The sequence below is a fragment of the Trachinotus anak genome, unplaced genomic scaffold, assembly GCF_046630095.1.
Source record: "Trachinotus anak isolate AG129_WGS33_773 ecotype Australia unplaced genomic scaffold, CSIRO_AGI_Tana_v1 ptg000010l, whole genome shotgun sequence".
Classification (NCBI taxonomy): Eukaryota; Metazoa; Chordata; class Actinopteri; order Carangiformes; family Carangidae; genus Trachinotus; species Trachinotus anak.
In genome coordinates, this window is record NW_027273861.1 from 22,251,718 (window position 1) to 22,266,856 (window position 15,139).

General features: G+C 41.8%; 1 protein-coding gene across 8 annotated transcripts in view; it reads right to left on the reverse strand.

Annotated features, from left to right (window-relative positions):
* The window catches only part of sgip1a (SH3GL interacting endocytic adaptor 1a), a 75,212-nt gene that overhangs the window by 6,044 nt on the left and 54,029 nt on the right, over positions 1-15,139 (reverse strand). For 3 of the 8 annotated variants that reach the window (XM_071486192.1, XM_071486191.1, XM_071486194.1), the window contains 13 exons: positions 14,899-14,984; positions 13,722-13,802; positions 12,987-13,061; positions 12,003-12,803; positions 10,670-10,791; positions 10,177-10,330; positions 8,903-8,962; positions 5,221-5,280; positions 4,120-4,231; positions 2,749-2,904; positions 1,336-1,471; positions 846-1,048; positions 506-570 (listed from right to left, as the gene is read on the reverse strand). In XM_071486192.1, coding sequence (XP_071342293.1) covers positions 506-570; positions 846-1,048; positions 1,336-1,471; positions 2,749-2,904; positions 4,120-4,231; positions 5,221-5,280; positions 8,903-8,962; positions 10,177-10,330; positions 10,670-10,791; positions 12,003-12,803; positions 12,987-13,061; positions 13,722-13,802; positions 14,899-14,984 — 2,111 coding nt within the window. The remainder of the gene's footprint in view (positions 1-505; positions 571-845; positions 1,049-1,335; positions 1,472-2,748; positions 2,905-4,119; positions 4,232-5,220; positions 5,281-8,902; positions 8,963-10,176; positions 10,331-10,669; positions 10,792-12,002; positions 12,804-12,986; positions 13,062-13,721; positions 13,803-14,898; positions 14,985-15,139) is intronic. The other 5 variants (XM_071486198.1, XM_071486193.1, XM_071486195.1 and 2 more) reach the window with 5 other exon arrangements.

The following is a 15,139-nucleotide window of genomic DNA, read 5'->3' on the forward strand; positions in this document are numbered from 1 at the left end:
TCTCCTGAGGGGAACCATGCTCTTCACTTTTTCCCTGTAACCTGCTGAGCTGCAGCCACTGCTCCTGGTGCAGGATCGAGTTCAGTGATTAACACTGCCCAGCTCATTTTAAGAGTCTCTTTTGATCCTCTAGCCGTTATTATGTGGTGGTCCCTTTTTCAGTTTTTTTGTACACTGTGTATTCAATGACAACATTTACAAAGACATATTACTGGACCATGGCTACTTTTTTTTTTTTTTTGAAAAGAACCACCACGTTGCATTTACATACAAGGCAAACTCTTGTTAATTCTTCTAGTTTGAGTTGGGGCAATGTGGGTGACAGTAAAGTTTGTTTAGATGGGAAGGGGGACACAGAGAAAAATTTCACCTGGGTCTGACGGATTATGTCTGATTTTGTAAATATAAAACTACAAGTAGGAGTTGCTCATCACTCAGGCCAGAAGCTTTTCCAACAACCAGAATTACTACAGTGTATGTAGCAATATCATAATACTGTACTTACCTCCGTTTTCAGATTTCTGTGAGATATCAGGAATCTTCCAAAGGATTCTTTGCTGCTCTGCATTCCTGTCAGAATTAAAAAGAGGGAAGCACAAAGATGAAGAAGACCATCAAAACCTGCCGTTCCACATTTACGCTTACAGTGGTAAATAATGTATCAGTCCAAATTTAGATATGGATCATGGGTATGATACTGATATAAGCCTTGTGTACAGTCAGCATCACTAAAACTAAACCAAGCAGAATCATGATTTGTACACCCTGTTTACCAGAGCATGAGAATTCCCTGAAAACAAGCAAAATTGAGTGCTGCATAATAATAGACATTGTTTGGACTGTACCATGCAGCAGGAGGTAAGACAGCCTGTAGTTTTGAAACCCCTCCATCGACAGGGACAAGGAACTGGACGTTGTTGAGGGCCATCGGCGTTGATATGGCCTCCCCGTTGTATTTATAGTCTATCCTCAGGTCAGTGCTGGTGGGCTCACACCTCCAGCTCACTGCCAGGTTCAGAGGAGTGGACTGGGAGCCCTGCACCGATACCTGCACACAGACAGAGGGATGCAGACACAGCCTATAATAATTGTCGCGTCAAAGCATTTCATCTAATGTTTAGTGATTCCAACATAGTGTCATGTCGGTTCTAAAGCTCATTTAAGCTCCTCCAAAAACCATGTTCAACAGGTAACAGCTGCAGTTGGTGCTCTGCAAAATGAACTCCACAGCGAAAAACAGTGGGTTGTAATTACATCAGTGTTTATCTCATCAAAGCTGCTGTGTCTCTCTCATCTTACTGACAAAAAGTTATGACTCTGGAGGGCTGGGTTTACCTGATACTTGAGCATGTCCACGTTGTAGTATGTTGCCTGTGGCTTCTGCTCTGCCACCTTCTTTAAGTGGGATATCAGGTTTGGCATGTTCACCCAGAAGTCCTTGGCATCAGCCTTGGCTTGTGTGGTGGTGTCACTGGTGGGGAAGCAATGTAGAAATTATAAAAAATAAAATAGTTATATTATATACTATACAATTATTTTATCTGATCCTGGTGATGTTCTAATCTGGTGAATGTACTACAGTGTAGACAGTAGTGCAGACAATCGATCAGCATTTAAATTTGAACAATGAGCCACTAGAGGTCATGGTTTACACTGATTTCATGACACCAAAAAAGAAAACTTCATCATTTCAATTTGGAAATAATCTTACTTAAATAACAGCAATAATTATTCTGCTGTGAAGCTATATACTTTTAGTGCTTAGAGCTTAGCTTATCAGCCTTGAAAACAGTTTTTCATTGGTGTTTTTTTCAGTATTTTAAAACAGGAGCACAAATGATTCAGAAAAGGATAATAAACACAAGTTGACCTCTGTTCAAGATAGTTGGTCTGAAAACTCAGATGACCGCAAAATGACTCAACAGGCAGTCTGGGTTAAAGTCTGAAATGATCTCAGCGATCTTTACTCATCCCCGTTAGTCATCACTTAACTCTTTCCTATGGGATCCTGGCTGTTTGTGAGCCATTTATCAGATGCTTTTACCAGTTTACAGAAATATGTGACTCATCTATCACACCTAGTGCTTTTTCTAAATTTTTAGTAGGTTCAAGACTACCTTATAGATATATCCTTTACAAAAAAAATCCCATTATGTTTATTATTTATTTTCCTGCTGATATATATTTGAGAAATCTTTACACAAAGCAAATTAAGTTTTCACTGTGTAAGACTCCTTCTGCCAATATTACATTTCACAAATGGTAGAAAACAGGTATTGCTGTGTGAAAACAAACATTATCATGATAATGAAAATATGTTGGGAAAAATGCACCGATTCGGAAACAAATATGTCTGCTTTTACTAATATCGACATTTGTTTGAACATAACAAGAAAACAACTTATGTAACATGATGCTAGTGCAAAGTGGTTTTGAATATATGATGCTACATTAAGTGACATCACTATTATAATTATAACGCACAGTAAATAAGAACATTGGATTTGATTTTAATAATGTTTAGTTAAATTAGGACACTCATAAAAAATGATGGGAACTTTCAAGTTAGACATTCAGACTTGAGCTGTGTGCGTTAGGATGATGCAGTCATAGTTAAAGTATAATCCCACAAAGAAGAAGTACTTTTTCTATCCTCACTTCTTCACTGAGAACACTGCCTCCAGTAAGAACTGTATTTATCATTCTCCTTCTGAGAGTGGGGTAGTGAGTTCACAGCGGGGTCATTACCAGCAGAGGAGCTGGGGGTTAGGCAGCACATGCTCCAGTCGGCTGTAGTTGGTTATGCTGAAGGTTAGCACAGCGGGGGACGGGTTATTGGCAAAGTGCCGCGTGATTCCCGCCGGAAACGACAAAACCATCTCACCTATGATCTTCACAACACACCTTAGAGGAAGAGGAGGTGAAGAAGTTAGAGAAAGACTAGAGAGAGAGAGAGAAAGACACAGACCATAATTTCTTCTCAAAGATTTGTGTCCCTTTAGCCTGAATCCTAACTTCATGTGTTCATATTTCATACATTTATTTTAAAAATCATGATACACACAACATCAACAATAGTAAGAAGCACTGGCATTTCAGACACTACATAAAATGGATAATTTAAACCATAATTTTTCATTCCTCTCACAGTAAAGCAGTGTTAACACAAAACCTAAACATCAGTGATGTTTGCCTGACATTAAGCTGCTCTGCAGAGCTGTAAAATTCAATCACAAATTATATAGACCATATACACTCAGATGGCAGATGGCAGTTTATATATTAGGTACAGTCAAACCTAATGCAGTCGAAGACAACAGTCCTGCTAAATAAATCATATTGTCATGAAAGTTTAAATGTTCAGTTTTTGTTGAACCTTTGTTAAGTGTTGATTTAACTGTGTGGTTGTTTTAGAGGATGCAGTCTGTGGTTGTGTTGAACTGTATTGTGTTGTTTTTGACAGGTGTTCCTACCATTTGTCCCACCCCATTCAAATCAATGAGGGTAGACTAAACAACAAACACACCTCTTTGTGTAATGCAACACAGTTTAACAGGCCCACAGCTTGTAGCCTCCAAAATTAAATCAACTACTCTTTGACACAGTTTTGACAAAACTGAACCTTCATGATGGTTGGATTTATTGGAGTACTGTTGTAGTAGACTGACTTAGTTTTGGCTTGCTGTTCCTAATAAACTGACAAGTGAGTGCACATTATTATGGAGGAACATGTCACTCAGTGCACTGTATTGCTTTTTACACAGTTGTAAATAGATATGTGGACATTTCTTCATGTATAAAAACTACACAACCCGTTTTGTGACACATCTGTAGAAAAATTATATAATAATAATTTGTACATCTAAAATGTCCTTATAAGGATGCAGATATAAGGATCCTTGAAGTGTTTATATACTGCTTATAAATATGAAATAGGGGGGTTAAGTAATTAAGCATTATCCTTTAAGTTTTGCTGTATTAACTGAATAAAGACTGTTCATATCATACAGAGACAAAAGGTAACTATACTCTACTACTATACTATATTATTAAAAAAAACAACTATTAATTAATGGCAAAATAGGTGTCAGTCTGTATCAAAGTGAGCTGTTAACCTACTTGCTGGGGTCGGCTCCTTTAAAGAAGGCATTGACTGTCTCTGTGAAAGCAGCGGCCACTGGAAGAGTGTCCTGAGCCCCCATGGTGAGAGGACTGGGCCCTCTGGAGCAGCCTGAAGTTAACACACACACACATGTAGGCACATATTCAGTTAAGAAGACTGACACAAGAAACACACTCAATGTTCATAACTAGTTCATGCTTTTGTGTTTTTTATAGCCAAAGTCAAGGCTACTTCAAAATCATTATCAAAAGATTTTTCAGTCAAAGCCCAAAACTGAGTTTCACATCAGTCTGAATAAAACAAAAGCAGCATAAACTACAATCAGTTGAGTTAAATAGATATTCGACATGTTCTAATTCCTAATTCAGGACTCTACACTCTTCCTAACCAACAGTGAAATGAGAAACAAAACATGACATACAAACTGTTGTGATGAAATGTAACCAAACCTTGAAACTATTTGAACTGAGAACAAATATTTGTGTTAGTAAGGTGGTATGAAAACAGCAGGTTATGTGTGCAAAAGATACCCATTTCTCTCTGCTCTTTGACTGTGAAACGGCAGAAAATTATTTCAAAAATGTCCCCTAAATTTATAGCTTCTATACAGTAGACACTGACGTCTGTTTTTAACTAAATGAGCACAGGTGGATGAGAAAGGAAAGACACAGAGAAAGACTGAGAGATATGTGCATGCTTATTCCAGACATGCTGTTAATGCTGAATTATTCAAAGAGGATCAGAGAGCCCAAAGATCAAACCAAAAACCAAACCAAAGTGACGACAAAGAGATTAGTGAAGTACACGAAGAACGATGATTCTTCAGGGGTTGAAAGGCGGGCAGCGCTGATGAAATGAGAATGGATAATGTCAGGAAGAGAAGACAGAGTATGACAACACTATGCTGTTGACCGCATATGAGGGGGCTCAGCCAGGTGTTAGCATGGCGTGGGTTAGAGTGATGAAGGGACTGCAACGGAGGAAGAGGAGAAGGAGGAAGGGAGGAAAGAAGGGGCGGGGCAGGGCAGGGGCAAAGCTTGCACAAATGAGCCTAAAGAGTGTGTGCACGCGCTACCCTGGTGCAGGAAAAAACTTACCTTCAAAGGTTAAATAAAACTTCCCTCTGTCAAACCATACAAGGGATGGCTGGTCATTCTCTGTGTGGGGTTGAGGGGTGGAGGGAGTGGGGACGAGGGATGTGGAGAGAAGGACGAGGAGGAGGGAGGGAGGGAGGGAGGGAGGAAGGAGGAAGAGGGATGAAAGGGAGGAGAGTGGGTGAGGGTGGGGGGAGAGAGAAGGACAGTAGCGTGAGTCTCACATGGCAGGTCTATCACACGTCACAGTGAGGTGAAACGTGGAGGTGGAGGCCGGGGACAAAGAAGGGACAGAGGGCCGAGACACCGCCAGGACAGAACATGTGACAACATGGGTGAGACAGGATGTTTTTTAGGGTTTTTTTTTTTTCTGCGTGTTTGCGTGCATGAAGAAAGGCAGACTCGGGTGGAGAGTGGGCCAGGTGTGTGGTGCTGGATGTTGGCAGTGGTGCGACTTAATGTGCAAGATGTGCAGTGCAGCAGAGAGGAAGCTGAGGCTGTAGAGTCTGAGAAGTGCTGCCAGGAGAGACAGTCTGGTGGCTGCCAGCTTCAGGGGCAGCAGTCAATGTTGTCTCCAGAATGCCAGATAAGAAAACGGTAATGCTACACCCGTTGATGCTCCGGTTGGCACTACTTTCTTTATCAATGGCAAATTGTTCAGATACGTGTATCTTTCTTAGATCTTTCCCTCACTCAATTACTGAGCTCATATTTTCCTCCAAGCTCCTACTTTTCGGATTATGAAACAGATGCCTTGTACAAAGACTCGCTGCAGGGGGCAGCCATGAGACTGAGACCCCAGACAGGGAGGAGGGGTGCTATGTGGAGCGGTAGAGAGATCCTGTGTCCCAGTTTCAGGGGCTGGATCCACCGAAGGACACAGACTATGACAGTGGAATCCTTGAGAGGACCTGGAGGCCAGGCTGAACTCATGTCCCCCCCTTAAATGACACAGTCTAGTTTCACAGACACCAATATTGTCTGAGTGCCAGTTATCAGTAGCGTTCTTTATGTTGGCAGATAAATAACAACAAACTGCAGCACAGAAATACAAAGGTATGTGTTCAGGTCATTTGAAAACAGTTTCTCCACTACAAAGCTCGTCTGCCAGAGAACTGGGGTATGTCCAAAAATGTTTGCTTATTTAATGTATGAATACAAAAAAAATGACAATGTTGCTATCAACGTTGGTAATACACATCACTGGTAGCCACAACATTGGTAATAAAAAATTCAGTACTGTTACCTCAAAAAGCTGACAAAATCTAAATATCAGTCGTAAAGTCAGACAAATTACCGAAGTTCCCAGGTTAAAAGTGCACGTTGGTAACTTTCACTTCAAGACACTATGGACAGCTGGCCCAAAGTGTACCACATGGGGTGTTCTGGTAGAATAGTGGCTGGTTACTTGGCACCACATGGCTGCAATGACCCAAGTTTGATTCCACCAGGGGAACTTTTGTTGCATGTTGTTTCCCTCTCTGCCTCCCTGTCCATTTCTTTTCTGATTCTCTACTATACCCCGAATTCCGTTTATCCATATATCCTTCAGTAATTAACAACATACTGCTAACATGAATGAACTGTGGTGTTTATGCCTTCCGTCTGTTGTTTACATCCTGCAGTGTCTTTTACTAATCTACCTCAACGAGTAGGTTTACCAGTTACCAGTGCCCACCTAAGCTAAATATCTAATAAATGCAAAAGAAGTCATGTGATGCTATGTTTTTGTGACCTTATGAGTCACGACTGATGCCTGAATCCTCAGGAAACAACTGACCACCAAACAACACATTGGTGGTTTCCTCCAAAGGGGTGGAGAGACAAACCTGAGGGGGTCACAGCTAATTAATGTGAGAGAAGAGAGAGAATCAAAGACATATTTTTTCTACACAAGACTATGCTCCCCCCCCCCCGGCAATTGATTTTCCCTCGTCGCTAAAAATATTCAAATAAAAAAAATTAAACAAGTGAAAATAGCTGAACTACTCAAAACCTGCAATACCAGTATGACTAGAACATGCTTAACCAGAGAAGGTGTCTACAAACCCATCTGCTAATCAACTCCTATAACATAGGACACAATAAATGCGGCAACAACAGGACACATGCAGTGTCCAATATGTGCTCATGTCTGTCTGATCATTTAACACTGGAGACCTTGAAATCCTCACAGCAGAGCAGGGTAGGCTTGTTCTAGTCCACACTATTGTTTTGTTGTGGGGTTCCATCAGTTAAAGTGTGTTGTTGAGTGAGTGTTGGGTGATTGAACAATGAGCAACAAGAACAACAAAGCTTCATGAAAAAAAACAAAAGGGCAGGTGTTTAGATGGGGACAGCTTGGTTTGGGGTTGTATTTTTCTATGGCTGTAGAGTGCGTGAGTGGCAGGTGTGAAAGTTGGGCGTCAAGGGTCGAGTATGGGGGTAGACGGAGGCTTTACGGCCAGTGGAGATTGGTTGAACTTGAGGCTGTGTCATGCTACTCCAGCAGTACAGAAGAGGATGGCATGAATACCAAACAGCTGCTGCCTGCCTAATTCGGCCTAATTCTCATGCCAGACTTCAAACGACTCTGTAAGCAGCAGCTCTGATCTGACAGTATGCGTGAGAGTGTGTGTTAGAGTGTGTGTGTGTGTGTGTGTGTGTGTGTGTGTGTGTGTGTGTGTGAGCGTGTGTGTGTGAGCGTGAGAGAGAGAGAGAGAGAGAGAGAGAGAGAGAGAGAGAGAGAGAGAGAGAGAGAGAGAGAGAGAGAGAGAGAGAGAGAGAGAGAGACAATATGGATCTCAAGGGCCCACAGATAAGGAGCTCTTCAGACACGCTCATTGAACACACAGCACACAAACACTCAAATACACTCTTGTGGTGCAGACTCAGAGTAGAGGTATCTGGGAGTGACTGCACCGCACACACACAATGTGTGTCATCAAGAGAAGAGACAGGAGGTTGCCATGGCGATATGGCAAGACATCCACTGGTGCACAGTCATAAAACAGAGAGAAAAATCTCACGAGTGTGCAGATGGGCACACAGAAGGGGAGGACACTTCAAAACTTTTTTTGGGGGGGAAAAAAATGTTATGCAATAAATGGAGCTTTTTGTGTCACCACAGCTTTCATTTTTTCTGGCAGATTTTGTCTGAGGGTAACAAGTGGAGTGAGAATGAATAAGATATGTAAATAGACGAGAGAGAGAAAGGCTATCATATCTATTAAATGCTCGTGAAATGTGTGGGAAGGCATGAGTTGTCAAGAGCAAAACAATGAAAAATGACGATTTCACTGAAAAATGCTGCCACTTTTAAAAAGAAAAAAAATGAAGGTGTGGTATGTCCCTGTATCTGAGCAAAACCTGAAGTCACCTTGTCAAATAGGTAGGTGTTAGGGCAATGACTCAAAGGTCTTTTTATATATCTCTTAATTTGAGGTGTATCTTTGAAAAGCCTGACATCACGATTAAAAGGGAACATGGGAAAAAAGTCCTGTTCTCACTGTCCCAACACCTACGCTTTTTGACTGGTAATAATCGAGAAAGCACAAAAACACTCAGTGATGCCCTTTACCCCTCTATGTCAAGTGCACTCTGGGTAAAGAGCATCTAACGGATTGAAACTGACAAAGGAACACACTCTCCAAACCCCTTCCCCAACCCATCCCCTTTCCACTCTCTGAGGGGGTCTTTACTATACCTGCAAATGAATCAAAGTGTCTCTCAAAGGTGGGCAGTTTGTCTACATAGGCATCGTCTTCTGACAAGCCAAAGGACAAATAAAGAGACAAACAAACGGCACAACAAAACAGAAAAAAAAAAAAAAATCAAAAAATCAAACCAATGAAAAATTATTTCTCAAACTAAAATCAGAAAAGTACTCTCATGCACAAAAACAAAAATGAATAATTTTAAACATAAATGTGATGAAAAACATGATGAAAATTATAAAACACTGAAAGTTGAAAAGGGGCAGTTTACAATAAAAACTGTGACAGTGACTTGTATATTACTGTCAAGTGCATCAGCTTTTTGCTCTACCAACAAAGCCACAATGAATAAATAGTGTATGAATTGTAGGCTGTACTGTAATTATAGACTTCAATAAAAATCACCATGCACATATAATAATTTTTGATTTTACAGTCTGGATCTAGTGAATCTGTTTATTTTATTTGTCCCTGCAATCTGTTCAAAAAAGCAACCTCCAACCAGGGACTATATTCTGTTTTTATGTAACTGCTGCTGCCTCCAGAGTGTGTACTTTTTTAAATCTATGACTCAGCCATGTTACAGTCGACTGAGATTTGTTATTATCCACTCACAGCTCTGCACTGCGTGGTTCTTCAGCACTGACTTCTCTAAAGTTAGATCAAGCAGTATTAATTGTTGTTGTGTCATTAATTCATTAAAGAAAGATTTGCGCATTAAAATTAACACCCTGCTTCATATTCTCACCTCCCACTGTGTGCATGAATCTGAATTGGTGTGTTAATCGAAACCAGACACAATATTTATGTGCAGTTGTATCAAAAAGATCTTCAGGAGTAATTATTTCTTATCTTAAATGAATAGAAATCAATATACAAAATGATTGTAATCATTTTTACATATTTTTTCCCATATATGTCCAGTTAACATGAACAGGTTTTTATCATTTATGATCATTTGATGCCACAAAAAAGTGACCCTGGCACTGAATTGCTAATATTCATCATTGAGTGGACCATCACTGGGAAACTGTCAGCATTTCCACAAAGATGAAAATAAATTTAAAAAAGATGCACAAAGAAATACAAACTGCATGACTCATTCCAAACAAACTCTGAGCACAAGGAAGGACAGGGCCGGTGCATAAAATCAATATAAACTTTTAATATTAGACATGAACAGTTAAAATCAGCTGCCTCTGCTAGCCTCTGTGACCACAGTCGACAGGCTGCGCAGCTCAGAGATGGTTGATGGGGCACACACCTGACACAGACAGGGAGAGCTCTTTGCCGACGGTGGGAGTGGTGGCGGCACTCAGCGAGTTAGTGGAGGAGATGGAGGAGGTGCTCTCGGCCCGTGCCAATGGGGCGATGGGAGGGGGGCTGGCCGAGTGGACTGGTGGGCTGAACGGGCGATTCTGAAAAGATGAAAAGGAGAAGAGTTGAGTGTTTTTGTGTTTTATGCCATTGCTGACTATGATTTTTTTTAACCATCATAAATAGTTTGGGATAATCAGGTTAAGCACTGATTGTGATAACCTCAGTTCTGCCAGGACCACTTTCATATGTTGGTTAAATTTATAAGTTAAGTTTCACCATAAACAAGTTATATAGTTGCGTTTGGAAGATTCCTGCCTGAGTCGCAGGACAGACAGACCTCGACTGAACCCCCTGATTCTTAAAAGAAAACTAACTGTAGCGACAACAGCAATTTCAAATGGGGATGAAATCATAACGTAAAAAACTGCAGATCTTACCACATCTCCTACAGTGGGCTTCCCAGGAGGAAGTTTGGGCCGTGAAGGCGGGCGAGGTGGAGGTGGTGGTGGGGTGGGGTTGACTGATGAAGGAGTGGCAGGTCGCACCGGAGAGGAGGAACCTGAAGAGAAGAGCAGAAACAAATATAGGTTCAATTAAGTCACTCCACTTCAGTTTGGAACACCACTACAGAGGAGACATACACAGTCGACACAGGATGCAGACTATATCGGTACACATCGATTATTTTCACTTTTATTATGTTTCAATGTAGAATACGAGTGTCACTTTCATTTAAACAGACCTACTGTTTCCTCCAAATACTCAGAGTAAGTGCTCACATAAGAGTATTGTTTCACTTGAAATTATTTTTTCACCTCAATGGACCATTGCCACATCTCACACTTCTATAGAGGATTAAAGACAGACAGCCTCCTATTTTAGCTGCCTCCCGAGGGTAGCTGTCACCACTGACTATTGAGGATTTTCTAGACTAAATTCTTTCTAAAAAGCACTGGCTTGTTTCAGTCTGTGCTCAACTATTAGTCACACACTTTGTTTTGTGAACTACTGGCCTTTAATCATTAATTCATATTATTTATTATTTATTTATTGTATCATTCTTTTTCCTTGTACTCAGACTAGTTCCTTACATAGTTTTATTCTATGTTTTGGTCCCTGGCTCATTAAAATTTATCAAAATAGACTACTTTCTCCTACATCAGGGAGACATTAGTCATGGTCAATTGAAATGTTGCCTCAAAGAATCAGTTCCACAAACTTACAATCCTGACAACAGGACTGGTTGAGAATTGAAAAACTTCCACAAGACACTGTATCTGCAATAAAAATGAAACTGTTTCACCCAAGTCAAGTCTGACCTTTAACTATGTGCCAGTCAGAACAAAAAACTCTGCTAACATAACACAGTCCTGCAGCAGAATGGTACTGTTCATCCAACCAGGCCAATATCTGACCTCTTTTCTGAGGGATAAAAATGCAGAATCACGCTTCAGTTTGTGAGAGTTTAACAACAGAGATGGTGAAATCAGCTGAAAGAAAATGAAATGTTTACAGTGTCTGCAATGAAATCCTTTTTCAATTCCTATCAAAACAATCTGTACTTCTGACCTTATTCATATGAATGCTTTTGATATCACTAGCCATCTGATGATATAATAACCAGATTCCCTTTGTGTGAGTGTTGGAATCAATCACTGTCCTCTTAACACAGCTCTTATCATCTAAAGGTGATACACAGTCATTTATTTCTTGCTCTATAAAAACTGTCCTCTATAAACCATATTCCAGTCACAATCACAGTCTACTCACCGCTATTTGTTCCACCAGCTCCAGATGTGGGACCTGGTGATGATACCACTGCCCGGTATGTGGGGGGAGGAGGTGGGGGAGGTGTAGTCCGGCTCCCCTGGCTACCATCTTTGGGTGAGCTGACAGTTTCGCCTACATCCTCTTTGGGTTGGGTGGCATCTGTGTTCTTGGGCTGCTCCTCTTGAGACAGGACAAGGGGCGGGGGGACGGAGCGTGTTGCAGACTCTTCAGAAGAGGGAGTCACTGCTGGAGGGGTGCTAGCTTTAGCAACAGAAGTTGGGGGGATGCTGGCAGGTGAGTCGAGAGGAGGAGGAGGAGAGGATGCGGGGGGAAATGCAAGCTCCTTTGGTGGTACAGACGGTGGAGAGGTGGCGAGTGTGAGTGGATTTCGATCCTCAGGCGTGGAAGGACCTGAAGGGACAGGAGGTGCAGTGGGTTCCTCCGAGGGAGGCGGGGAGGTTGGCAGAGGGGGAACAGAGTCGTGTTTTGGGGGAGTGGAGGCAGGGAGAGGTGGTGCAGGGTCCTCTAGAGGAGGTGGTGATGTAGGTAAGGGAGGGGCAGGAGATTCAGGTGGAGGCGGGGAGGCTGGTAATGGAGGTGCTGGTTCCTCTGGAGGAGGCGGGGAGGAGGGGAGTGGAGGTGCAGGGTCCTTTGGTAGAGGTGGCCGGTTAGAAGAGTCTTCACTGAAGCAGACCCATGTGTCACCAGTATCCTCGCCAGCAGGGGGAGACTGCTCCGGTCCAAAAATGTTGTCCAGGTCTGCTATGGAGGGCTTCCTGCCGTCTGCTTCTGTTGACGCTTCTGAAACACAGATAACCAGTGACCAATTAGGAGGTCTCCAGTAAATTTGCACAGGGAGATAAAACATCACAGCCAGACAGGACAGACAGAGACAGAAAGTTGGAGATAAAGAAGCTGCTGAGATCAAATGTAAACGTTGTTGTGCTGTAACTGGAGGCAGAAACAGACAAGAAGACTTCTTACCAGCTTCATTTGGAGAAGGAGGGCCACTCGTCGGTGGAGAGGTCGGGACATTCTTGGGTGGAAGGGGAGGTGGAGCTGCAAAGACATAAGTGAAACAATTAATAGTCCTGTCAGTTATAACAGGTAACTCCTGGATTAGGGCCGCATAAACATCAGTGATTGTTTACTTGGCAATGTGTGTATAAAGGAAAGGTTAGTTCATGTCACTGAAGACTTTTCAGAGCACTGCAACTTATAGTGGGCTGCATAAACAAAATATAATAATATAAGAGAGGGTTTATAGAAAAACTTCATACAACACAGAAATTCTTTAAACAAAAGTTGAACGTTTAGATCCAGACATGACAGGTTTTATTTCCACCTGTCAAACACAACCACAAAAACTTAGGAGAAGGGATCATCCCACAAACCATCCACCATGCAACACAGTATATTCAGTCACCACCATGCCAAATGCAAGGAAGAGGCAGCATGGAAGGAGGGGTTGGTGCAGTATGGGAGCCAGACACTGAATGTCTCCCATTTAATAAACTACAACCAACACCGCATCATTTGGTTGTGAAATGGCTGATGAAATGAAAAAGATTATAGCTAAAGAGAAGGTGAGTGTTATCGTCTGATTGTTTCAGTTTGCGGGTCTGGATGATGAAGGAGTTCATGAGGCGATGGGTCTGTGCAGTCATTCCAGGGAGAAGAGGAAGTGCGGCATAATATGCAGGGGTTTATAGAACTTACTTCCTGTTGGGAAGGACCTCGTCAAAGAGGATTCTGGCTCTGACAGAGGAGTACCCCACGCATCGGACTCAGACAGACCCACTAAGTTCAGGAGGGGACAGAACAGGCCAAGTCAGGGGCATTAACACCAAAACATGTAATCTTTTCCCACTGTTTAGGGCTTGAAAGAGGGATAGGTTTAAGAGGGAGAAGAGCAAAGATTAGTGTGTCAATAAAAATCTTTAGATGACAAAAAAATTATGTCTAGAGTCAGTGGCAAACTACAGAGCCAGAGTCAGAATGTGTTGTAACATTAGTTTTCTCTCACTAGCGCTAATGTCAGTGCTAATGTGACAGTGGACTGCAGGTTTCAGCTCAAAATGTGAACAGCTGAACATGTGGTTACAACCTAGTCCACACACAGGACTATTGATTAAGACTGTATTAATTTTAGCTAGATGTACCTAATAAAAACTAAAGATCAAGTGAAAAATTACAAATTCCCACGGGAGAAAAAATTTAGCAGCATAATACAACCCCAGTCTATATTATTTAGGGATTTAGAAATGCTGCTTATATCCTGTGAAGATAGAACCATAATGAGAAAGAAAGTAAAACATACCAGTTGGCAGACACAGAGTTGTCCTACTGGTGTGAATGAATGTATAAAGGGAATTTGTGTTGAGTTGATGTTAGTTATGCCTGACATGGCAGTTACGTAACATTTAAGAGCTCTCCTACAGCCTGCATCACTAAATCCTACTGGATCGGATGAGAGACGGAAGCAACAGAATCAGCATATTAACAGCAGTGCGCACATGAACATGACCTCCGAGTGCCAATTTCAACTTTGACCTTAACAAAGACAGATGGAGTGAATCCACAACTGCACAGTGAGCCTGAGGGAAGAACAATGATGTTAGAAAAACAGGTGAGGGGGGTGGAGAGAGAGAGAGAGAGAGAGAGAGAGAGGGAATCAGCTATGACAGCCAGGCAGGGCTTAGCTGGCAGCCTTAGAGAGACAATAAGTGTGTGTTCACAAAGCCTTTTTATTGTGTTGCTTACACATTTAGACAAAAACAATGCTGGTAAAAGCTGTCAACACAAACATAATCTAAGAACCAATACAGCCAAAGACACACACAGAGACACAGAGAGACGCAAACACAAAGTGACAAAGACGCAGGAGGAGGGCTACCTTCAGTTTTCTGTTCTCCAAAGGCTGTTTCCAAAGGAGGCCCAAATAAGGCTGTGGTGTCTTCAGGGACTGGTGTTTGTTGACTGCTGCGACAGAGGAAGGACAGAAGAAGTTTTTACAGTAGGTCACATTAGGTAATGGGGGAACATACTGTGTCATCTCAGTGCACCTTGTAGAAGGTAAAAAAAAAATATTTTGCACATTTTATCATTATCTACAATAGTTATTACAATTACAATCA